Source organism: Stegodyphus dumicola, chromosome 1 (assembly GCF_044657685.1).
Source record: "Stegodyphus dumicola isolate Sdum_Otavi_A_Nest chromosome 1, ASM4465768v1".
In the NCBI taxonomy this organism is placed as follows: Eukaryota; Metazoa; Arthropoda; class Arachnida; order Araneae; family Eresidae; genus Stegodyphus; species Stegodyphus dumicola.
This window is the reverse complement of record NC_140768.1, coordinates 291934536-291962438: the sequence shown is the minus strand read 5'-3', so window position 1 is coordinate 291962438 and position 27903 is coordinate 291934536. Positions and strand designations below refer to the sequence as shown.

Here is a 27903-nt window from a genome sequence, read left to right as displayed (position 1 = left end):
CAAAGGTAAACTCCTGGTTGGTTTTGTTTATATTCTAATTGGTGTTATCTATATGTTAGCTATACATCACTGAATATTTATAAGTCTCTTGTTTTAATTTTAATACTTAACATAATTAATTTTCTACTTAGTATATAGAAAAATCACAAGAAGTGCAAATAACTGTTTCAAATTCAATAAAATCTAGTTACATTAAAATATGTAAATGGCAACTGTAAGACAAATGTATACATATTAAATTTGGAAGACCAATTTTTGAAGGCCTTCAATGGTATTTTATATAAATTATACTTAAAGATACTTTTCTGAGCCTGCAGGATATTTGCTCTCAAAGTTAGTGTAACTTTATTTAAGAACATGTTTGGAAGTCTTAACTGTATGTTGTCTGTATGTATATCTCTGTATGTATGTTAACTGTATGTATAAGTCGTGGCGTCACCCTGTTGACATTTTCTCGGCTTCACTTTTGTGATGTCATACTCTACCTATTTTAACCTTCTTGGATCATACTAATCTGACATTTGAACATTAATTACACACACATATGCACCAACACATATAAAAACATAAAGCATATATAAATACATAAATTTAGACATAAACATATATAAATGAATGGAATTATTCAACCATTTACACTAAATACATAAAATGCTTATAAGCACATAAATCACATACAGGCATATAAAACATGTATAAGTGATACTATTGTATAACATGGTGCTATTGTATGACTAGTGGTAGTTAATACAGGTATAGGTAAACTGAACTATCCCTTAGGAACAGATACACAAGTGCATAAACAGGGCAATCGAAATGAAGTTACAGTATTAAACACTAATACTAAATATTAAATCTGCTACTACTAAATTAAAATTATATTATGATGCAGAGAGATGTTAAAGGTGCTGCATGATGCAGATATTAGGAATTTGAGAAATGCATAATACAGAAGCAAAAAGGATGATAAAAGATGAAATCATTGCCAGCATTAGAATGTAAAATGCATAAAGTGTACAGTTACAGGAATATTGTAGCAAAAAGTCGTACGCCAATTATATAAAAATACACATCTCACTTAAAATCACGGAGTATTATCAGCAATAACACATAATGAGGACACAGTAATGGGTACATACGTACACATAATAGAGAAAAGAATGAAATTGATATATTGGCTGCAAAAAGTCAAATTAAAGTCCAGATGAATTATTGTACAGCAGGAAAGTAGTACTAAAGTTGCTACACAGAAGCAATAATCTTTTGTCCTAAGATCATCAGACCATTGATTATATTGCATAACCAATGCTGTAGCACCAGAGTTCTGAGGATATAGTGCTTATATACGTTGAAATCAGTTGTGGGCAGTTGAATATGCTGTGAAGCAGAGAGCAGAAAGCTCTTTGTTAGGTAAAATTCCATATTTTGAATAGTACTTTAGTTAGTTATTTGATGCAAAACTATTTAAAATTTTTAAAAGATTCAGTTTTCAGTAGGACTTTGAGCCCAAGCTCACACTATTTTCACCAACCAATTGTCAGCTAAAACTTACACTTCAAAATAAAAAATTCATTTCATTTCAGATAACAGATGAAAATGTCATTTGGAGAATTTTTTTTCACTGAAAAAGATCAGAAGCTTTTTGAAAGTGCAACACCAAAACAGCCTGCAAGATAGCAATGATTATTGAAAAAATGGCAATTCATGATTTATTAAAGCTACTTTATTTTTTCATAAAAATTGCTCTTTATTTTAATGGGAAAAATCTAAAAATAGTTTCTACACATTCTAATATGATTAATTTAAATAAAATAAAAAAATGTCAGTCCCTTTCATATTACCTGAAGTCGTCTTTGAGCTATAGTTGCTTTTGATGATTTATTTAATTCACTGTCAAGGTGTTCTCTAACCTTTTCAATAATTTTAAATTCAGCATCTTGTAAGGAGGGTTGTACTCTAATACATACTTTCTCTAATGTTAATGTTATACACTTTTGAAGATGAGGCTTGAATAAGTATTCAGGATCTAGAAAAAGTAAGTTTTAAATACACTTTAATATATGTTAAACATGGATATTACAAAGAAAATGTTAACTGCCAATTATAAAACTGTAACTAAACTTCTGAACTTTGCTGATAGATTATATTCTTAAACCGACAAAATTAATTTATAATATAAATTATAAACTAAATTGTTTCAGTTATGTTATGCATGAGGGATGACCATCTTGCTGGTGATTCATATTGACTTTTTATTTAAAAAATTATCCATGTGATATCTGTCAAATTTTTGAAATTTAACACACTGAAGATCCCTGAGCTAATCAATGACAAGTGGGTAGCACTTCAATAAGAACAATACTAAAGTTTTCAATAAGATAAGTGTTTATGATGTTATGACATGGTAAATGTGTCAATCTATAAAAAATTTCTGACAGTTCCAATTACTTCAATATTGCATAGTATTGACCATACCTCATGCAGTTTAAAGCTTATATTATTTTAGACCTTCTGGAATTTTTTTAAATTTAAGTATCATATAAAATTCACACCTATTTTCAAGCAAGAATCTCTTCCAATGAAAGGAAAAGTTACCTTTACATGTGCAAAAATTGAAAAAGAAAGATTCACTGTCAATAGCAAACTGCACTTGAAGGGAAAAAATATGCAACACTTATTACTAACAACTATTCGTTGAAGTTTCCCAAACGATTTCATATCAAATGCTTAAATGCATGTGCATCACCTCTAGATACTTTCTATGAATTTTTTCTGTTATATTCTTTTAAACTTTACTTCCTAGTTTCAAAGTTACTTTACAGACTTTTATCCTATCCCAGCTCTCTTGTACTTACTCTTTAACTAAGTTTTTTTTTTTTTTTTTTTTTTTTTTTTTTTTTTTTTTTTTTTGTTTTTGTTTTGTTTTGTTTTGTTTGCATTATCTTATCCTTCTGGTATTTAACTATCAGGTTTTCTCTGCCCCCTCAATAGCTTCTAGTTTTAATATTTTTATACTATCTTAATTATTCCAACTTCCTTTTGATTTCTGGTGACCCCATGCTTTGAAATATTTTAATTTCCCTTTTTCTGTTAAGCACAGGAAAATAAGAAAGGAAGACACAATTAAAATAAGATATAATAGACAGACCCACTATGAAAAGATATGTATAAATATCTGCCCTTTGATGTACATTCAGTATTCACTTACTTAGATGAATTACTTTATAATTAGGTACAATCCATGAAATTTAAGATACAACATAAAACTATTCAGCAAAAAAAATATTCTGATTCATAAATGTAGGAAAAGATAAGGCTACAAACTGAGGTATTTAAAGATCTCTGAGCTTCTAATCTGAACATATCAAAAACTATTCAGAAACAAATAAGTAAACTTATAAAAAATGAAAATTATTATTCACCCATATTGAAAATTTATCATCATTTTAACCCTCTGACCAGCATGGGTTTTTGGATCCATCATGAAGACCTGTTTTTAACAGACTTTATTAGCTGAACTTGTATAGTTATTTACTTTAGTCTCTATTTTCATGAATTTACATTTATTAAGATGGCATTTATATTATAAAAAAAGTAAGAAACCAAAATATCTTAAGTTATAAGCTAATATATACCAAGTGACAATCTCATAACTTCATAAAGCCAGTCATAGTAGAGTGTTAAAAGCTTTTTTTTTTTTTTTTAATTTTTATTTTTCTGAAACAAAATTTAAATTAACAATCATAATTTAAAATCTGAATTGTTAAAAATTATCTAAAATTTGAATCATTCAGAATCTAAAATAAAATGATTCCAAAAATTTTACAAATTGATGGCAAGCAGCAAGAGAAGTTTTAGATCAGATTTCTGTATTGAATACAGGAAAAATTATTCCATTAATTAATTAACAGAAATATATGTAAGAAGATTCATACACATTCAGATTCATAAATGGGTTATCCAGTTATTCATTTTAATATATAAAAAATCATCATAAGGTATACATAATGCAACACACAAGTATTGAAAATTTCAAATGTATGTAACACTTAATTATATCATAATGTATGCATAGTTCCAGTACTATAACTGGAAACTATAGATAAGAACATGTTATTTAATTATCCATAATAACTGAAAAACAGTCTACATACAATAAAGCATTTATCATAATTAAAATATTTGTTAATTTCCGATTACATCAGTATGAATTCAAACACAACTCAGGACAAAAGTTATTTTTATAGTTACCTCTTAGTTATTTGGTAAAACTTATGGTTCAAGTATAATCAATAAATAAGTCTGATAAACAAAATTTTAAATTGCTAGGAGAAAATGAGGTATGAAACAATCACTAATTTCTCTTAAATATAAAACACATGCTATAACTGAAAACTTTGAAACTTTTGATGAAAAACATTTTAAAATTATGAAATAATAATTAATATTTTAAGCAACATTACAGGTTCAGCTCATGTTATATACACATATATATCTGAAAATTCATAATACATTCTTTTTTTATTTTTTATTTAATATATATTTTAATTATAATTGTTGACTATCCCTACAAAATGAACAATTACCTTTTTACTCAATGTGTTAATAAAAGAGAGATTATCTGAGATATATTAAAGCTAATATTCAAACCACTTAAAATTATTAATGCAATTTAAAACTGTTGCATATGAAACAAATATTATTTGTATTATGTTTAAGTGAGGAACACTCCTTTCACTGCATTATTGGCACAATTAGAAATATTTACAATTAAGATAACTCAAAAGCAAATTTAAATTAATCTTTATTTAACAAAATTTAATTATTTACATAATTTAATACAGTTTTCATTAAATAATGTTAATATATTTTATGTATTATATTTGTTATGTTAAGATGCAAACATGCCTTTCATATAAAAACCACACTAAAATAATTGACTTCCAGTTTCTGCATTTATTTAATAATGAAGTTTAAGTTAAATAGTTTATTTCATCTTACTTAAAATAATGATTGCTTTAATTACAAGAGTATAAATACATAATTAAAATAAATAAATTAAGGATGCAGATAAATTTTATGCAAAATTAGAAGAAAATTAACCTTTAATTACGTCTGGTGATTCAAGAATTAGACCAGGAATTACATAAGTTGCATCAAACACCACATTTTCAGGCACAAGGTGAATAAGCTGCAATAGCTCAGGATGGCGTGATAAAGACAAAGAAATCTCCAGGCCTGCTGTATGCTGTGTCGAACTGATACCTAAAAATACAAATTAAATTTGAAATATAAAAGAATAAAACCTATTATTATTTAAAAAAAAAAAAAAGAAAAGAAAAAAGAAAACTCAAAATGATTTGGACTACTAGTCACCTTTAATTCCATCTTCAACAATAAGCAAAGCTAAAGGAGTTCCGCATAATAAAGGCACTCTAAAAGGAAAAAATATTTCAAATACCAATAGTAAAATATCAGTAAAATCAAATATTTGAAAGCAAAAACTAGTATTTTTCTGTTAATAGAGTAACACTTTGTGCCAAATATAAACATTGGTGTGAGATTAAACTAGATGGCAGTAACTCTACTGATACATAAAGCTTCATGAAGAGAATAACTATTTTACATAATAATGAATATAATATACATAATACTTAATGTAATGCAGAGGCTGAGTACATGATGCTGAATTTGTGAAATTTTCTGTTGTTTTCTTAAGCAAAAATAGATTACTGTGTACACGGAAAGAGCAAATTAAACACAGCAATTTCGTTTTTGCTTAAAAAAATCAAAAAATTAGAAAAATTTGGCATTTTGCATATACATTACAATTGTTTGTGATGTATATGCAAAATCACAAACAATTGTTCACTGCACAATTTTTGTGATGCAATATAAATAGGATACCATATTTAGTGACTTGTGTCCTGTTAACAGAAAAGTACACAAAAATTCAGCGTAGTTTCAAATATTTTTGATTTTAATTCAGTGGTCACATTGTAAAAATTGTAATCCTAACCATTAACAACAGGAATTTGCAACCCTTTCATAAGCTGCTAAAACCTGTGAGTCAATTCAATGAAGGAAAATCTGAAAGAATGATTTCATTAAAAAAAAAAAAGTTCAAAGAATCTTCTCATTTGATGATTTTCAAACAATAAGATACATTTTCAAAGACTTTCCTCCACAAAACTGGACAGAAAGTTTTAAGAACAATACAATCATTTGGAGTCTAATAAATATAAAATTATAAAAACTCCTTTTTATTCTCTTTACTAAAGTAACACAATAAGATACATTAACACAAACAACATTCGCACACACACACAGAAGGAAAAAAAAAGGGGGAAAGAATATAAGAGTATTATTCAGAAATATACAATTGAAGTGCATACTTTTTGGAATTTTTACACATTCTGAAGTCTCTTCATTGCATAATCATTAAATGCATATTAAAACATACATCATATCATCCATCGCATTTCACAAATGCAAATATTTTGCTATTTTACCAATAGATATATGACAGTTCTGTACTGAAAATATTGATCAACACCATTTAGGAAAAAAAAAAAAAAAAAACTTAATGGTTCTCAAAATTCTTAAAATGTAGTTCTTAAAATGCTTTAAACTTTTCCATTGCTATTAGATTGAAATTAGGCCTAATGTTTGCCATAAAATGGCCTCTAACTGGCTAATGAAACACTGCATTTAGTCTTTAAGTTTTTGGAAGAATGTTTATTAACAATTTCTGTGAATAAAATTGTCCATCTCACACATTTCTCTTCCTTCCTCCAACTTTCATATATTAAATATATAAAATGCTGTAACATACATTGTTAACTTTTAAATATTTAAACTTTTTCCCTGAAATTAAGTCTATTATCAATTGAACAACTGCCATAAAGGCCCATCTCTCATTTTAAATCAAAAGGCAGGAATAACAGATTATAGGAAGAAAGATACACAGAATGACAACACAAGCCAAATATATAAATCTTACTTTGTAAAAGAAAAGTTCTTGAAAAAATTAGAACTGCAACTTCAGAAAGTACACAAATGATAAGAAAGTAAAACAGTCATTTTGCTTTATAAATTACAAAAGTGGTTTATCATATGGTGCTTCATGGCATCCTTGTGTATAGTTATTATCTTGTTAGGAAGATGCAAAAGTGCTGTGATATTATCTTTACTTTTATAGACTTAATATTAAGCTATGGATTGCACTACTAATTACTGTGTTATTATGCATTATCTTGCTGTACTATTTGTTATGTTCTTTTCTTTTGGGAGAGGTGACCACAAAATAATATAATGAAACAAGGTACTTCCTTTCCGTAAGTGGCCCCTGACCTTACACAGTTATGATTTTGCCAAACTCATTAAGCACATAATAAATGCAAAAATAAATGTCAGAATAAAACAATGTAATATATAATAATAACAATCAGATGGTGATTGCTAAAAATATTTTTAATAATCATTAAAGTGACTGTAACCAGCTTCTTCAAGTTACTCCATTTTGTATCACTTCCAGATAGATTGTAAATCCATCTTGCATATGTTGAATAATTTTCTTCATTAGTGCACTAGCATCTTTATTAGAGATTTGAATAACAAAGTACTCCCCTCTTCCTATCGAAATTTGTTGTTGTTAGAGTACTCTGACACTGATGTTCTTACATCGGATGAACAAACTTTCATCGATTTCAACTATTTTATTAGGACTGCCTACTCTCCCACTGAACCTTTGCATCAGATTTAGGGAACATTTCCCACATGTAACCGTTCCAATCAGTTGCAAAATTGTGACATATATTTGTCACACTATTTGATGGACACCATTTGATGGACATCAGCTCCTCTGCTCAAGAATGCATAAATCTTATGTCAGTGACTAACAATATTCTGGAACCACTAAATCAATTTCTAACATGCAGGCCCTTCTATTTATTATTTTTAACATTGCAACTCCAAATGGTTTCATTGTTAACATATCATTTCCTGCTAAAACTATTCTTGCATACCCATTTGTCATGTAAAAGACGTCTTTCTTGAAAAAGTGATACAGCACCCACCTCTTATTTGGTAAATTAAAGATTGCTGACTGCATATTCACAAAAATGCAAAGAATATTTTTTTAAAAAAACAATGCAAATTCGAAAATCTTAACAAAAATAAAACACAAAGCTTACATAAGAACGCATGGAGAGTTATCTCAGTTTATTAGCGATTCAGTCTCAAGGGCTGCTAAAAAAAGGAAGTTGCTAAAACAACACTCAGTTACTTTATTATACAGGCAAATTTGCACAGGGTATTATAATTTCTTTTAATAAAAAGATTATATTGTCAGAATGTCTCAGAAAATTTGAACTGCATTACAAATGGAATAAGCATCAATTTTAATATATTTCAAAATTTTATAAAAATATATGCAGCTCATTTTGTTGAAACAGACTAGAATTTAAACTGCTAAAAACTCAAAACATGTGTGTACATATAAAATTTAAAGTGTCCATAATTTTATGCATGCAGCACAAATGAAACTTAATTATTATCCTTTTATATGCTTCACTTTCTGATTCTGTTTTGACCACCTTGATTCATAAAACTCTGTCTACAAATATCAGCATTACATGTGTACAATAACATCTGTAGAACACTGACAAAACTGTAGCTATGTATTTAAATGGATTGCCTTAAAGAAAAAGAAAATTCGATGTAAGTGATCAAATGGCTAAATGCTAACATCTATTAATTTAGAAGTCAAACAACAAAAATCAGCGCTATATTTGCAAATTTTCACAGGAATAGTTTCGATGGTTTTACTGAACCATCATCCTCAGCTGCTACTGTGCTAACATCTATTAATTTATCTAGCACTTGTAATTTGTACACATATGACCACAGCCAGGACTTGCCTCAGGTGAACAACTACAAAAGGCACCACATAAGCAACAAAAATTTCAGAATTCATTTCTAAGCAGAAATTAATTGCTGTTAATTTCCAGAAACACATGAATAAGAACCGTTTTAAAGCCTTATACTTAAAGTAGCAAAATTGTATTAACATTAATTATGATAATTTTAAAATATTACATTTTTGGTGCATCTTTCAAGGGGATACAATATTTTCTAAGAAACACCATGTTGCTGACCTTAGTAATTCTCTTCTGTCTCCTTGCAATTGGGCATAGCTCTTAACACTTTTACTTTAACATAACAAGAATTCAGCTGTCTTTTCAAATTTATTTTAGCAAATCTAACATACTTAAGTCATTTGAAATGGCATCAGGAAATTAATCAAGGATGTGTCTAAAAATAAAATAAACTTGATCAATTTCTTCCTCCATTTTTCAAACTTTATCTTGCTCCATTTTTCCATTGAAAAGTTAAATATTGGACACACAAATAGTTTGAGTTTTTGTTCCATCGTACCAGTACTTATTTTCCATTTAAAACTGTACAATCAGTTTCATTTACGGTTATTCCTGGAAAAGGTGCAGTCATTGTTAGAAGAATTAAAAGTATCAGCACTTTAGTTTCATTTTTTGGTAAGACTTACTATAACAGAGAGAGATTAAGAAAAGCTGAGACCTTTTTTTAACTGTTCTGTTGTTCATAACATAATAATAAAATGAACCATTTATTACCAAAGAAAGAAAATTGAATGTTCAAAATCCTGAATTTTGTTGCAGATGGATTGTAACAAATCTTCCCATATTCATTGTATCATAAGTATGGAGGACTTTTAAGAGAAACTGGCTTGTATCCATGTTTCACATGGGGAAAAACCATAAAATGCCCATGCAGGCAGCCCAATTACTAGGAATTGAACCCCAGACCAAATTATCCATGCTCAATAACTTCACTACTCAGCAGCTGGTAATCATACATACATATGTAATTAATATAACTTTACGTAGGGGTGCAAATTTACTTGTTTGCCTCAGGTGAAAAATATCTAAACAAAGCTCTGCATATAACTGTTAAAAAGGTATTACATAATAAATTAAATTAAATGGATATTGTCATCAAATTCATACTTATATTGTAAAGAGTTGCTAGCATTTGGTCCAGCTTTATCTGCTCCAATCAAGGTCATATATAACCATCCAGCACTCTTATAAGCATTATGTATTTTAGATGGAGTAATAACTTCAATAATTAACAGCAGTTCATCTCCAGGAATAGATGTATAAAAATAAAAACTCTGAAAAGACATTTATTTATTTTATTAATAAAATAAAATATGAAAATTGGAACATATATGAACATGAATATTAAATAAATTATAAAATATTTGTTAATTTTCATTTTATGTAAATAATAAATTAGCAATAAGTATCTAATATTTAAGCTCACCCAACTATAATGCTTTTGTGAAATGAGAAGAAAATTTATACATAAAAAAGTAAATATGAAAAAAAATTGCTTAGAAAATTTATAACATATTTCTTTTTCCATTTCTACTTACACAATGTTAGAAAATATAAATTGATACTCTATAACAATCTAATTTCCAAGAGAAATGTAACAGAAAACAAAACATATAAAAATAAATGTTTGCAGGTTTTAAACTGCTGAAAATATGATACTACATAAAAATAAATATTTGCAGGTTTTAAGCTGCTGGAAATATACATAGATATTATACAGACTTTCTGCATTTAATAAACTAATGATTTGCAATAAAATAATTTTATTGTGTAATGAGTTACAAATTAAAAATACGAAAAGGAGACAGAAATAGTTTCAGTAATTACATTTTCATTTATATAATCAAAAAAATATTATTTTGTTGTCTGCAGATGCCAAATCTGATGAATAATCAGAATACTGAGAACTGACACACTTTTCTGTGCAAGAAGCTGCTGGATCAGAATAGAATTATGTGACGTGCATTATTGTGCAATGAAAATCAGTTATTCAGTTTAATTTTTTTTTCTTTCCCTTAATGTTCTGAATTCTCTTCAGAACACTGTATGTTACATCTTTATAAAATATGAAGTTCACTGAATATCCTTCAGAACAAATTCTTTGTTAAATACTCTCTTCCAATCAGGAATGGCCACCAACCTGGTCTTTATTTGAGATTTCTGAGCAGATGATTTGCCCTTTTGTATTAGCAAAAAAAAAATGTTTCATCTCCAGTGAGATTTGTGTGTGCCACTGGAATGAAATTATAACCTTCATTTTGTTCTACAGTCAATGCATGAGAGATAAAACAAGAACAAAACTTCTTTTTTTTCACGATCTTCAGGGACAATTTTGCGAACAGTGTCTTTACTGATGTTAAGCTTATCAATTATCATTCAGAGAGACAGATGATGATTATTCAGCAACAAATGCCAAACTTTTCAATATTCTTATTCTTCCTAGATAACAAAGGGTAACTACTCATAGGTTCATCATCAGCATCTTTGTTTCCATTGTGAAATTGTCTGTACCAACAAAAAAACTTTAGATTGTTTTAATATTTGATCTCCATATAATTTAAATGCCATTTCAAATGTCTCTACTGCTGTTTTCCCTCCTTTACAGCAAAATTGTATCGCTGTTCTTTGTTTAACTTTCCAAGTTCATGATAGCAGATGTTCACTAGATCAAAGCAAATGATTAAGAGTATAGAAAATTTTGTCTGTTGGCATGAGGTAGTTCTCAAAAATGTAAATTGAGATATCCCGTTGATAAATGCTGCCAATTAACATCCGACAAGTTTGCTCGAATTTGCTGAAAAATTAGTCCCAAAACTTTGCAGATGCATTGAACTTAATAATCGATATGAAAGTCTGGGAGCATCTCGTTTTTTACTCTTCAAGTCTCTCACTTTCTATTGGTTAAAAATTCCTTTTACATTTCTAAAATGCTTCAAATTCTATAAATATTTATTACTTATTTTAGTACAGTTACTTTACTTCCTAAGAAGCTGAATTTTGCATTTGTATAAACAAATGCAAAATATAGCTATTTAAATTTTTTAATATTTTAACAGTATATTGTATAATAAAAGGAGTTGATGCCAGTAGGCAAAGGTCCAAACAGCAGTAGTTTGGTGAGTATTGTATCTACAGGAAATATGACCACATAAAGATTGACTGGTAAGAAAGAACGGTCCTTTACTGTGGCTGGCAACAGGACAAGAAGAATAGTACAAGGATCTAAGGACATCTTCCTGAAGAGCCTTGATACAATCTAAATGACACTGGATGAAAGTTTGATGACATCATCACAAGTGTATAGTACCTGAAACCAACGAGAAGCATCCATTTCCCCATGGTCTAGTTCAGTGGTATTCAAATTAAAGGTCACAAAAATTCATAATATAGTCACAAGGTGGATAAAAGTCCTAACAAATTTTAATTGATAGTACTACATAACTAAGGGTCGATGCTCTGGCTGTAGTCACAAAATTGCCTTTTGGAGTCATCTGCATTTTTATGGAGCCGCACAGCCAAAAATTTGAATACCACTAGTCTAGCTGATACAGGCATGAGATATAACAGCAAGTAAGGCCACCAGTAGAGCCAATGCAGCTAGTGTGGCACATTTTGAAGGCACTGGGTGACAGAATTTGGGAATAGTAAAAATTGCACTATTTTTTCATAGTGCTATAACTAGGATGATAAGAATGGCTGTTATTAATTTAATAAAAGTGTATTTCCTCATATGATTTAATTTTCATAACTATTGTTTTAATATGTTATTCTAAAAATAATGATAGCTAACATTTATATACATGTATAAATTATTAAAATAAAGTTCAACTTTAAATCACTAAAAAGAAAAAGAGACAAAGCAATGTAAGCATAAAGTTAGGATAACAACAAGACTTAATTTCTAAAATTAGAAGCACCAGAGCCCTACGTCAGGCCATCAGGAAAGAAGAATAAATAAATAAATGCATAAAATAACTATAAAAATAATTAATTGAAATATTAATTATTAAAATTTAAATTCAATAAAATGTAAAGACATAAAAATTTAATAAATTAATGATGAATGGTTAAACAATAAAATAAAATATCAAACCTCATCTCATTTAGTACTGTGGCTGGAATTAAAATTTCATACAAACTAAGAAAAATTTCAACTGAATTTAAGCCATGAAAAAATAGTATGATGTTTTTTCAAATGAAAGAAACAAAGATTATTCTTTTCCCATCACACAAATGAAAAAAGGTTAAACAGTTAAAGCGATACTAATGAGAATGAAGAGAATGCTAAAAACAGTACGAGTCCACTGGAAAAGTACTATACTTTGATAGAGTATATAGGAAATTTAGTCGCATAGTTCTTTCATCGAAAATGATGTATCACCCAATTTTCCTTTCCTCTTGCAAAGAACTTTTGGTACTTTTCTGTTTTGCCGGCACAGGCGATAAAGTCGCCAATAATGGTTGAACTGATGCCAAACGGAATATTCTCGCTGGTAATCTTTTACGCCTCATCTTCAAAACAAGCCGTAGCCATTTCTTATCAGATTGATTGTTTCTTTCAATACTGGCATACAATTACATAGAATGTTTACCAGATAGTTCAATTTTATGACCTAAGGCCATTCGCGATAATTAAGTCAACTAGGATGCAATCACATCGCTTACCTGAAGGCAAAGTCAAGAGTTAAAATTCATCAATTCTAATGAGAATGCACTAGCAAAGTACAGCACTGCGGTTTTACATAATTTCTGACTAAGCTTTTCATACGAATTGAAATAATTCTTGCATTTAAACTTGTATTCCAAATGAAGATTTAACTTGAAATTAATGTAGATAATTACTGAGAGAATTAAATTTTTGTAGTGTAGTTTACGTGAGATCAGATCACTTGGGGGTCACGTGATATGAACCAGTGAATCAAGATGTTGAAACATAAAAGCAAAGTAAATTCTTAAATTAATGTCTTTTTACAAATTTATTGTCTTTATTTATTGGCTTTTACAAAATTTTAAATGATATTAAAATGTGTATGCCTTCAAAATAAAAAATTCTTAGAACTAACATTTGTTAACATTTTTAAGGTTATACTTGTAAAGGGTATATTGTTGCCAATAAAGTCTGCTTAGCGAGATTTGTGCTGGTGAAACGGAAAAACTCCTTAGCTCTTTAATGTCCCTCAACTTCCTTAGCTCTTTAATGTTTTAACTCCGAAATCCATTTTCACATCACTAGCTTATACTGACATTTATAATTATTAGTAGATTATTTTTTCAGTGAATTATTTTTATTCATGAGTGTTAAAGTATCCTCCTTAGCTTATTTTTTTAATCTGTTTTAATTTAGATATTAATTTATTCACATATTATACACAATTTTAAATCATAAGCAGTAATAAAAAAGCATCTATTCCTTATAACAGTTAACTAAATATTTAATAACATCATTCTTTTCATATAATTAAACTTCCACATACATAAAACAATGCTTAATTTTATGCAATAACAAGACATTATTTCTTTTTCATGAGCATCCCTCATTTTAATGTTAAATGTGATTACTGTAAAGTAACAACTTGAGAATGGTTACTTTAGTTACTTAGTGAGGGAACGGGGGGAGAAATAGAATATTTGAACAGTGCAATATAATTTTTTTTTTTAAACAGCAATTTAGTAACTCACTGTAATAAAATTCTTTTCACTAATAGAATATTATGATTTATTTAAAACTCTTAGTAATGAATTAGTATGCTAAACATTTCTATTCATCTGCCTGACTTTATAGTAATATCTTCAAAAATATTTGCTTTGGAAATATTTGCATCTTTTCATGCAAAGTAAGTTCTTAATGAAAAGACTCGCTAATCAGGATTTTCCATATGCATAATATGAAGACAAGTCATTTCAGAAAAAAATATTCCATGAAGACAACCCTCCTGCTACGCTGATAGTTTTTGTGCACTCTGCAGTTAACCAAAACCTGATCCTCCTCAAAGGCAGCCAGTTTAATCCAAAATATGATATTTATTTAATTTATGAATCATATTCTCTGATGTTTTTTTAAGTTAAAACAGATTGCTGTGTACATGGATTCTTGTGAAATATTTTTGGTTAGAAACTTTATGTTTTTGCTATAAATTTTTTGTTTTTGTTTAGGATTTTCAGCATAAATTGTATTAAAAACGTGGTTTTTGCACGTGTAAAAACCACGTTTTTGCAGGCGTTTTAGGCTCCAAAGTTAAAAATGTAGACAAAAAATATACATAGTAATATGGTGTCATGGAGTTTCTCACCAAAAATGTTTGGCAAGAAATTTATCACCAACCGAGGGCATGTAGTATAAGAGTAGTTCCTAAATCAGATCTGCATTCATCTTCTCAGTAATTATCATATTATTACTTTTATTCCTGAAATATGTTCAATAAAACATTGTCTATTCAGATTATGTTAATATCTCAAACAAGGTTTGCCAAAATTCTGAAAGTCTAGGTTAAACAGTTAAAGCGATAGGCAGGTCATTGCAGTGCTTTTAATATCTCACATAAAAATATTTTCCATTTGAGCTAATACTAAAGTAATAAATACATTGGTTATATAATAAATTTAAATCATAATTCCTGAGTCACATGATGAGAAATGCTACACCAATATATATCCTTAAAATTGAAACTATTCATTTGTATCACAGAAGATTCATCAGAAACAGAAGTTTAAAGATGCTTTGTGTCTAAGAATACTGCTTAAATTTCAGAATCTGAATGTTTTCTCAATAAACAATTACATCTTTGACATTTTGAAAGCACTCACTATTATAATATAATGTTAAATTAATTACCGTATTTGACGGCATATAAGACACACTGGCATATAAGACGCACCCTTATTTAGACGGCCACACACAAGGGAAAAAAGTTTCAATAGTGTGGTTTCTTTTAGTTCTCACGTTTCGTAAAAGCCAAATAAACAATTATTGAATGCAATTACCTTCACATATAAGACTGTGTCCTTCACGTATAAGACGCAGGTAACTTTTTTGAGACCAAATTTAGGAAAAAAAGTGCGTCTTATATGCCGTCAAATACGGTAATAAGTAATTTAAACAAGCATCATATAATTCTAATTTATTTCATAAAGTCGCAAAAATGCTTTAAATACGTATGGAGCTATCAAATAATTTAAATTCTTAGAATACTGCATATGTTTGTTTAGCAGTAATCATATAAATATGTAATAATATAATATAAAATACTGTCACTCACTCTATACTGTAGAATATTTTAAGCAAAGAAATAAAAAAGATTGGTACACTTCTTTATCAGGACTAGATTCAAAAATATATGTATGCATGTATGGATTATGTGTGTGTAGATGCATTTCTAAATCCAGTCCTGATAACAGAACAGTACTGAAAGATTTTTAGTCTATGCAAAGAACACAGCATTTTAATCCACAGAAAAATGCAGAATAGTCTTCATAACTAAGGGAAAAGCAGGTGCTATCCAAGAGATGACCACTTTGTTACAGAGATAGGAAGTGATTTGAGAGAAGGTGTATCAGGGAGGAGAGAGAATAATGAGAAGGAGGTTGGTCAGAGATCCAGCAAATGGGGAAAAGAATTTTGGGATGAAAGAGCACGGCCATGGGATGTTTTTAACGGTAATTGTTACGGTTTGAAAACAAAGAGAGAACAGTCTAGTACATTCTGATAAGAATCCTTTTGATATAGCTCTAGTTAATTAAAAGTCAAAAAAGAAAAAATCAACATTATATTTGCAACTTTTAACATGACTAGTTTTGATCATCCACAGCTGCCATAGTGCAAATGAATAAGATAAGATCTAGTGATAAGATGAAAGACTACTGGCACCATCTATTGATGAAACAAGACAACTAAAACATAATTTCCTTAAAGGTTGAAGGTAAAGATGGATTGGAATTAGGGTCATTAATGAGAACATTCACCAATGGAAGATATTCTTTAAAAAATTTTGGCTGCAGCTATCAAATAATTTAAAATCTTAGAATACTGCATATGTTTGTTATGTTTGTTTCCTTTATTGATTTCTAAATTAATTTTTGTTCAATGCATTATTTAACCTTAATTAGTTGTCGAGCAGAATGCGACAGAGATAAAAAATTTCTCCAGAATCACAGTTGTAAATTGAGAGCAAAAGTAAGGTTTTGTATAAGTGAAAATTTCCATCCCTGTATTTAGTTACATCCTTCCAAAAAGTTGGAATGAAAAATTTATCCATGCTCATAAAATCATTGCACATCTTGGAGAATAAACCTGTGAGTGGGAGCTTTTCTACCCTCTCAACTTTGATGAAAGTGCTGCTTGTTTTCCAGAGAAAAACAAGCAAAAGTTAAAACAAGTTTTTAAGACAGATTTATTATTAAAATTCAAAGTTCTTGAAATCCAAAGAATTTTCTACTGAAATTGTGATTTAATTACAGAAGTGGTGAAGCCCTCTCATTTAAGGGCTCCAGTGTGATCAGCTAGAATTGAAATTTACCTTAACTACTGGAGCTGGGCTCCAACACAATTTAAGCTCTGGATAATAAACAAATTTTTGCTTTACCTAAACAAAATAATTAACGTCACTTTTATTTCAATTAGAAGCAGAACTAAAATTTAGGTAATTAAAAGAGAATTAACTTACTTGATTAATGACAATTTTCCTGTTTTTGACTTCAACAGGCTTCCCATTCCAAAAACTACCAATGAAGGTTCTATGTTTTTCATCAAATAAAACTGCTTGCAACTGATAACTATCAGAAGCAGTTGTCTGTATAAAATAAATTAAGGTAATAAATGTTAGCTCAATGACAGATAAATAAAAATATCCTTACATATGATATGAAAAGGAATAATGATATTTGACTTTTAGGTGGTTAGTAAAATCATCACATTAAACTCATTTTTAATTCTTAAATCAAAAATTTTTTAAAGTTTAATGGTAATTATTAAGAAAAATAAAACCAGGAAAGTTTGAGGAAAATAACATTGTGCAGTTTAAAATTGGGGGGGGGGAAAGAAGTTTAGTGATAGTTTAACAGACTTTATTAAACAAAAACGTTTCTGCTTCACATCATTATCCATTTAGGTTAAAATAACATGTCAAATGATGATTAAGTCAAACAATAAACATAATTTACAAGAACTAGACTAATTTATAAATATCATGCATATCTTGTTGTTTGACTTCTCCAATAATCATTATCTATTTATCATCATCTTGCCTACCAGTTGCCTAGTGTTTAAAATCACTGAATGCAGACTTGAGTTTGACCTCAAGTGAATAGACTGTCTGTATTCTTGGTTTTCATGATTTCCTCCATATGTAACGTGCATAAAAGCCAGTTTCCCTTAGAAAGTCCTCCACAAAGACATCTATCATCTTAGGCAGATAGCCTAAGTATGCTTTGTTCTATTCAAAGCCAGAATGCCAATACATTTATGAAACTTCAAAGACCTCCATTTCTTTTAACTTTAAATCTTCAAATTAAGGATACTTCAGTTCCATGCATTTATCTGCCATTCACCTTAAACTTAGCACTTTCTGCTTTTCAAACATATTTCAAACAGTACAGCTCTACAATTTCTTTTAAACTTAAATCGAGTTCTTATTTGTAAAAGATAAAATACTGAAAATTCATTCACAAGGTTATGAAGCACTGGCACTTGCTATGGAGAATGAGGAGGCCAATGCAACAAGATGTGGAGAAAAACAGGGTTAATCTTTGGATTATGGTAACTTGGTGATTTTTTGGAGACCAACCCTGCTACAGCAACCTGCTAGTTTTTGTTTGGACGCCGATTTGTTTTCACAAATAAAGGCTTTTTTTTTTTTTTTTTTTTTTTTTTTTTACTCAACATTTTTTTCCAACAATCTGCTAGCCGAATTACGCTTATGCTAGAACTTTTATGGAATGAAAGTGCTTAATCATGAGGAAGATTAAGTGCGAAATTGGGAGAAAGTGCAGAATCGCCCACTGCTTGCCGCATTTTTAAGAATTGCACATACACGGTATCATCCATGTACATGTCGACCTATTTTCACTTAACCCGGCGGAAGGCGCACTAAGAAAAGTTAGAACGGGCGCGTGGGGTATCACATACCCCAATATTTAAAATACAATAAAAATAGTATTATTTAGTTTTAAAACTACTTTTTTTTTTTTTTTTTTTTTTTTTTTGTTCTCGTGTATTATAAATAAGTGAATAATAATTGGGTTTCAAAAAATTAATTTCCGAAATAATCTTAGAGTTAAAATTAAGATAAATAAAAATAATAAACATCATGCCTCTAAGTTTCATTGCATCTCTAATACACCATGCTTTTTTTATTTCTTCACACTTTGAACGAAATTCATTCATGTGTTCTTGGCACAGAATGTTTTCACATTTTAAACATTGCATTCACGTTCTTCTGTCCTTGGCGCGAGGGCAAAAAATGTAACACATCTTTCATACTTAGTTGTTTCTAATTTCATGTATTCGTTTTAATTCTTTATCGAAACTTCTGCTTTTGTTTTGCCTGCAGTACATCAATTTCTTGAAAAAGTATTAATCTCTGATCTTTGTTCAATACTTTTTTTCATTAATTGTAATGCTAAGTCCTTCAAAAACAGACTTCTGTTTCTTGTCGGTGGATTAGCAGTTGAATGTAATATAATTCAAGCATTTATTACAGCAACATTCAGTGCAGGAAAGAAAATTACCATTGGCCACTTTCTCGTTATTCTGGCAATTATATTTGGCAATATACAATATTGGCTGACATTTCATCCCCTATATTCACTGCTCCTTTAGTCATATTATTAAAACATATAATTCCTAACATTTTATTTTCTCCAATAGTATCATCTATAGTATGATCATTATATAATGTTATAATGATTGTTATATAAAGCATAAGAACAGTTTTTCCTTTTTTAGGAACATCAGGAATTAATGTTTTATCTTTTTCGAAACCAAAACATTGTAGAAAATATTTTTAGTTTCATCTTCAGTTTCCGAAATGCAATCTTCATCGCTTTCAAATATTTCTAATAAATCTCGCGTGCGTTGCATCTCCAGTTCGTAGGGACTCATTCTTTTTACCATAATACAGTTAGAAATTTTTAAGAATTTAATGTCAAGTACTTTAAAATCACTTGCGAGTAGAAATATTTACTGTTACACTCTAGAAATAAATTTCTGAACTAAATATTCAGTCAGAAAAACACTTACATGGACAGGCGCGTGGGATGTGACATACCCCAGTTCCAACAAAATACCGATAAATCTTTTTCTGAAACACACAGGCAAAGAAAAAGCGGTTCTGAAAGTCAACCACAACTAGAAACTCAGCTAATGAAAGCAGCACAGAATTTCATTTTCACAAGTTAGGAATATAACACTTTTATGTAGGGTTGGGGTATGATACACCCCACGCGTCTTCCCGCGGGTTAAAAAAACATCCCAGAATTGCAAAAAAATGGCATTGCGCACACTCTTGACTTTATTCATGTACACTGCTAAAGTCCTAGCTAGTAACCTTTATCGCCTTACCAAAATGTTGCCAAACTACCTGTTACCATATTCCAAAGATTAGCCAAAAACAACAAAAATGAATCGCACGGTACGAGTTGAATGGTTTTAAAAAGGAAAACTTAGGCAAGATTTGTGAGAAATACGTGTAAAACATAGTTACTGTGTCGTATGACTGTGAATAAAAATGTTTAAAAAATTAAAAAATACAAGTTTTTTTTTCGGGGGGGGGGGGTGATGCCAAATAATGAATGAAAAGAACTCACAATCATCTGTCACGATAGAAGTATTTATGAAATTTCTATCATGCCTATGGAGAACAAATCTGTAGACATTTAAAATTCAGGGTGAAGGAGCATATTAGGGGCTAATCTTTGGAATATGGTAACAGGTAGTTTGGTGACATTTTGGTAAGGCGATAAAGGTTACTAGCTAGGACTTTAGCAGTGTACATGGATAAAGTCAAGAGCGTGAGCAATTCCTTTTTTGTGCAATTCTGGGATTTTTTTTAAGTCAAAATAAGTCGACATGTACATGGATGATACCATTAATGTGCAACTCTTAAAAACGTGGCAAGCAGAGGGCGATTCTACACTTTGTCCCAATTTCGCACCTAATCTTCGTAAGCACTTTTGTTCCATAAAAGTTCTAGCATAAGCGTAATTCGGCTAGCAGATTGTTTTGGAAAAAAATGTTGAGTAAAAAAAAAAAAAAAAAACATGCCTTTTTTTCGTGAAAACTAAATTGTGTCCAGACAAAAACTAGCAGGTTGCTGTAGCAGGGTTGGTTGCCAAATTTTCGCCAAGTTACCAAAATCCAAAGATTTACCATATTAGGTATGTGAAACAAAAGAAATAGAAAGGTCTTCAACTGTAAGGATAAAAAATCCCATTTTCCATTTTGTGGAAGATAAAATTATTGCTCGAACTAATTCATCTTGACACTAGGATTTCTTAGAATCTCCTGAAATCTTTTTAAATAATAATCTGTTTAATGATGTTGTTTAACAATGCTGGACTAATACCAATGAAACTTCAGTTCAGAATATCTTCCTTTTTATTTGAGCTAATATTTACAGCGAAATATTTTTGTTAATTTTAATTCAGAAATGGTTTTGTCTGTGGTGGGATTAAGTTTATTACAGTGCATAAATATTAAGTGTCTCATATTTTGACTTAGAATCAGTGCTGTAGGAAAAGAACTTAAGAACACTTGACTTAAGAGTTCATAAAAAATTCATTCTGTTCAAAACTTGCAAAACATAGTTTCAAAATTTAATCAAATTTTCAGAAATTAGATCATGGCAACATCATCCTTCGTGCAAGTGCAAGATTTAATTTTTATCTAACACAGTATAATACTTTTGGGAAGGAGGAGGTAAATATTTACCTCTGACAATCCGTCAATATTCTTAAGTTTAACACAATATGTTTGCAAATTATTTCTCCGCTCGGATTTTCTTTCTTTTGGCAATGGAAGACATTGCAAACGAATTAATTCCTGTCCTTCACTGACGCTTTCCATCAGTTCTCTAATATACATATATTTAAATGAATCGAACACGAGGAATCATCCATTTTCGGTTTTAAAAATACATTTGTCCGTTGCCTAGCTACCGGATCAAAAACACAACAAGTTGAGAGAACTACAGCTGTAGCATAATAAAAATTACATAATAATAAAATTACATAATAAAAAAGTAGATATGAATGTTTTAAATCATTCTGCGATCATCTTAAATTATATAAAATACGTCTGAAATGTTAAGAATGTTAAATGTTACGGAAGAAATTATTTTCCCTTTTATCTAAGCGATGTAATTTTTAGAACCATATAAAAAACTTCAACTACTAATATAATAATGTAAACAAACAAAACTAAGAAGCGTGAAATTTGAATAATGTGTTAAAGTATTTCAAAGTTTTGAAAATTTGTAATATAAAATCAGAGTTAATGTCATGTTCTCGAATGTAAGGAATTGTGGTGCCGAAAAATTGCATATAAAACGACTGAAATATCGTTAATCTAGTCAAATTAATAGTTAATGGCAAACTAAATCATTATGAAAGTAAATCCTTGAAATTTCTAGATGTGTTCATACGTCTATGATGGCTAATCACAATAGAAGTAAATTAAGCGCGAATGATGTCAAACTTTCAAAACTGCTTTCTTGGTTATTAAGACATGGAGCTGAAAAAGTGGGATTATCTCTAGATGATGGAGGATTTGTTGACCTGGATAAAATATTAAAATTAGATCAATTTCAGAAATATAGTGTTGATGATATAGTCAGAGTTGTGGAACAAAACGATAAAAAACGATTTACTTTACGTTGCAAAGGTGATAAAAATATATTGCAGATCAGAGCAAATCAAGGACATTCGCTTAAAGTTGACGAAGAAGGCTTATTGGGCGTGCTAACTTTAGATAATATACCTTCTGTTATCTATCATGGCACTTATTTTTCGAAAATTAAGAATATTAAAGCTTCTGGACTTAGCCGAATGAAGAGAAATCATATTCATTTTACTGACAAATTTCCAGGAGAGGAAGGAGTTATTAGTGGAATACGAAACAGTTGCGAAATTGTAATTGTAGTTGATGCAATTAAAGCAATTAAAGATGGATTTAAGTTTTATATATCAGATAATGGTGTTATATTATGCTCTGGGAATGCAGAGGGTTTATTACCTTCAATGTATTTTAAAGAAATCTGGCAGCTGAAACCTTCAAAAAAGTTACTTAGTTATTAAAACTGAGCAAAATTTACTGAATATAATTTCAAGAGTTTAATATTGTTATGAGATGCTGCTAGTGGGTTTCTTGAAGTAAAATATATAATCATGTAGATTTTTAAGAATTGATTGTTTCTGAGTGTTGAATTTGTCTTAAATGGAATTCTTAATTAATGGTTCTTTAATATTTGATTAACAGTTTTTTGCATTCAAAACTTGCCTGCATTCATTTTATTCTTATAAGTTAAGTTTTTTGTAATTATATTATAGAAAAATGTCATTTGTTAGAGAATCCCTTTTTATTCAAATATTAGTGTTCACTTCATAAACTTATTTTCTTTTAAAATGCATAAAATTTGTAATATAAAATCAGAGTTAATGTCATGTTCTCGAATGTAAGGAATTGTGGTGCCGAAAAATTGCATATAAAACGACTGAAATATCGTTAGTATTATAATATTTTCTTCTGTATAGACTAAATCTATATATCCATAATTTTTTATAATTTTCTTAGTCTTACCATAAAGAGAAGTTTGATAAAATCCTAGTATACGTTACGGCCTTGGCAAGATTTTGAAAATTGTCATCAACATCAAAGTGACTCATTTACTGCTCATCATAAATTCCACATTTACTACTCATCATAATGTTGCCAAAAGTCATCAAATCCCATGTGTACCGTATACTAGAATTAAACCAGAAATTTAATAGAGGAGAGTGTTTCTTTATTTTGTGTTTTGACTACAGAGGCATAGCTAGAGAGGGACATCTGTTCTTGTTTGCAACATCCAGGGGGTGCCAAATTGATGTTGGGAATTTTTAAAATGAAATGTTTTCCATTCTTGGTAAACAGGATGAAGCACAAAATTTTCAGTTGTCCCCCAGGTGCTACACCCTAGCTACAGTTCTGTATGACCAAAACTGTTATGTTTTTAAACATGTATATCTAAAGTTCATTTTTTTTTTTTTTTTCCTTTCATCTGTACACTCATGGATTAAATAATTTTATTATTATACCCCATTATGAAGTTTGTAGCACTGCAGGCATGTCAGTGTTCACCAAAGTAGATAAAGGTGCTGGCACCATATAAAGAGTTTGTACTGTTTTGTTATCAGGACCATATTCAGGAATGTATGTATGTATGCATGAGTATTTGTATGTACATGCACACTCATACATACGTACTTGCATATATACATGCATATCTACATACATTTCTGAATCCAGTCCAGATAACAGAATATTTCATAGTTATAGGAATTAACTAATATGGTAATTGGTCTGAACTTTGTTGTTTTTGTGAATGAGAAAAAAAAATTTCTTGCCATATTATGAAGTGAAATTGGTCAGCCCTGATTTGTAGTTATTTTTAGGAATCTGAATTTCGAATCTCATCACATATTACGTATAAAGTGTGAATTCTGTACTCCTTCTGCAAGTTATTGAAGATTATATCATTTGAATCTCATTATTAAATATAAATTATGCAGAGATAGTCATTAGTTTTGGATACCTCATTTTACGAAATTACCTTTGATAGTGAAGAGCTCTTGAGCCTAAGTCAGAAAAACTTGCTATCAAATTTTGAATTAAGACTTTATGTATGTAAGTGTTTTTCCAGTATTATTTACCAGTTAAAAAAATTAACTAGAAATAAATAAAATTAAGTATAAAGTCAGTGCTATTTTATTACTAGATTTATTTAATGTACTTTGTGATATATTTATTTCTAAACTTAATAAAGGTGTATATATATATATATATACACCTTTATTTTTATAAACCAAAAGCATTTATAAAAGTATTCAGTCCTCTGCTATAGTAAAAACTATGAACTGCATCATAAACAAATTGATAAATAATTCTAGTATTGTTCTATAGTGGTATTATTTTAGTAAAGTGTTAAGTTTGTTGTTGTTTCAAATAGATATCTTTTTATATATTCACTATCAGTAGAATTCCCTGCCAGTGGCCTTTCAGCTTATCTTTAGGGATGTTATAATTTTTTTATGTCTTTACAGCTCATTTTGTTTTTAGGTATGAGACATTATTTTCACTTAAAATTGTATGTTTCAATAGATTAAGCAAGTCTAATTATGCAACTTTTGAATTTCTCTTCTAAATTAAATACATAAAGATATTTAGAAATAATAATAATTATTTCTAATATTTATAACTGAAAAGCTGAAAGAAGCTGTTATATAATTCGAAATATATAATGAAATTTGTAATATGAATGTTTAGATTAATAAAAAATAATAGGTATGTTATTATAAAGAAAGAATGGTACTTTTGCAATGGCCTTGGCAAGAAAGTGGATTCTATGCATTTTTGCATTGGGGAGAAATAAACTGTTTTTCATACTTGCATTGTTCAATATCATGTTTTTTCCTTGTTAAAATATCCATTATGCATACTATTATTACCCCTTCGTCATTGGAAAATAAGCTGCAGTTGATGTTTGAGGCATTTATTAGCTGTAATTACTAAACTGTGACTACTAGAAAAAATTTTTTAAATAAATTTTCCGGTGTGTTTTGTTTATGTATGATGGTTTTTAATAAATAGCTAACAAAATTACAGTAAATAAAATAATAAATATAATATTCCAGTATGTTTATGTGTGTATGTTATTTTAAATAAATTGCTCACATAATTGTATTAAATATGATATATATATATAATATATAAGTTCTGTTGAAGTATTATGTTATTATTTTAAATAAATTATTGACAGAATTGTCTTAAATAGTATGATACATACAAATTTATGTGAGTTCCTAATATATATATATGTAAAAGATTAAATTAGCAGGGTAAATTAATTTTCCTTCTCTAGTCTAAAAATAGTAACCTCTTTCTGCACTGTGTCATTTCTAGATTAATCTGTGTCATATGACTTTTACATAATTCCGGTAATGTAAATGGAACTAAAATTCAAGAAGCCAATAGTAATTTTACAGCAATATTAACTATCCAATCAAAATGCATTAAGAACCAAAACTAACTCAGTGTGGATTAAGATTTCACCCTGAACATAATGCACTTGCTTTCTGCACTTTGGCTTAGCTGAACTGCAGTCCATCTGTTCTTTCTTTCTTACTGCAAATTTACCTAAAATGTAATCTTAAAGATTTAATCTGCCTTCGCCTCCAATTTCCTATTCATTATGGATCAACACTTCTATGCCATCAAAATTCCTGCTGATAATTTACTTCTGACTTTGTTTCTATCACATATATATATATGTAATAAAAAAGAGAAAAAAAGCATAGCATTCTTGATGACATAGCACCACAGAATTCATAGAACGTAGTGCCATATTGAAGAGGAAGAATTCTGATTGCATAGAATGCTAAAGTGTTGAATTCATAAAAACTAAGAAACTTGACAGTCAAGGTGGATTAAATTCCGCTTTTGTTTAAATTGAGATTTGTGGCCACAATTTACCTGGCACTGTAATCATGCCTGTTTCCAGAAAATTTACATTGATTCGTTCTATCTCAATATTATCAAAGCAGCAACATAGGTAAAAGCGAAGTACACATTTATCAGATGTGGAAGCTGACCAAAAGAGGTTTAGGTTAGAAAGTTTCAGTTCTAAAAATTTTAAGTTGAGGTTCCGAATCAGCATTATGTAAGCTATGTACATTGATTGATCTAGAAACTACACAGTCCAGAAACGTTATTAATTTTTTAAGAATAAATAGGAAATAACCAAATTAAAACAATGGAATTAAGAGGCTACTACTAAATTAAATTATGAAGCTGATTTACATATTTTTTAATCTTATATATATATATGTGTGTGTGTTAGGAATTATATAAAAGCTTATGTTGTATACAAATTTAATGATTGCCGATTTATCATTCCACATAGTAAATTCATTTACATGGGATGGTTACATTTGGTAAAAAATAACATATTCTTAAACCTGAATTGTGTCATCACTGTTTTCTATTGCCAAGGTCAGTGCATAAGATAAGTACTAAAAGAATTGTGTTTCTAAATAAGGTATAAAATTTATAACCAGAAATATATTATTTGTTTTTAAAGTTGTTATTTGTAATAAAATTTTTGTTTTACTATCTAAATCTCATTATTTTGCAATTTTAATTATATTTATGCCTGTGTTATAAATTAGTAGCTTCTCATTTGTCTGCATTGTGTAATTAATTAATTTTTGTTTTATGTTAAATAAGTATTTTTTATAATCAATATTTAAACTCCTGCAGTTTTCTTCTTTCATATTCACATATTAAAAAATCTGATGTGACCAGCACAACCTCTTGCCAATGCCATGATATAAATAGCAACAAACTGTAAGTAGAGTATCATTTCTGGTTGATCATTTGGAGAATAAAAATTTAATTTGTTGTTCCAATTAAGAGAAAGGTCTGTAATGTAAAATTTTCGGTTGTATTTTATTAGGCATAATTATCCATGTGCAAAACCTTTTTCATTTTTTTTCCTATATATACCAATATTTTTGCCCCTTTATTTTTTATTATTAAAATTGTATTTTATTCGGCAATTAAATAGCATTTAAATTAGAAAGTATTTGTAATATATTTAAAATAAATACGTTGAAATGGATGGTATAATTTAATTTTCTTCTGTGTTAATTCTATTATATCAACAAATCTAAATTAATTTTGATCTTCATGTACATCCTTGTGATATTTAAGTATCGC

At 29.0% G+C, this 27903-nt stretch overlaps 2 protein-coding genes across 2 annotated transcripts in view; one reads left to right on the top strand and one right to left on the bottom strand.

The window, feature by feature from the left end:
• Positions 1–22077, bottom strand: part of LOC118181349 (nephrocystin-4-like) — a 109117-nt gene extending 87040 nt beyond the window's left edge. The window contains exons 1-6 of the mRNA XM_035350476.2: positions 21862–22077; positions 17600–17725; positions 10047–10213; positions 5377–5435; positions 5104–5265; positions 1842–2026 (exon numbers count right to left, since the gene is read on the bottom strand). Of these exons, the coding sequence (XP_035206367.1) occupies positions 1842–2026; positions 5104–5265; positions 5377–5435; positions 10047–10213; positions 17600–17725; positions 21862–22014 (852 nt within the window). The 5' untranslated portion in view covers positions 22015–22077. The remainder of the gene's footprint in view (positions 1–1841; positions 2027–5103; positions 5266–5376; positions 5436–10046; positions 10214–17599; positions 17726–21861) is intronic.
• Positions 22078–22344: 267 nt separating this feature from the next.
• On the top strand, positions 22345–27818 carry Tpt (tRNA 2'-phosphotransferase). The gene has a single exon (XM_035350475.2). The coding sequence runs from the start codon at positions 22578–22580 to the stop codon at positions 23223–23225; it is 648 nt and encodes a 215-aa protein (XP_035206366.1). The 5' UTR covers positions 22345–22577; the 3' UTR covers positions 23226–27818.
• The last annotated feature ends 85 nt before the right edge of the window (positions 27819–27903 follow it).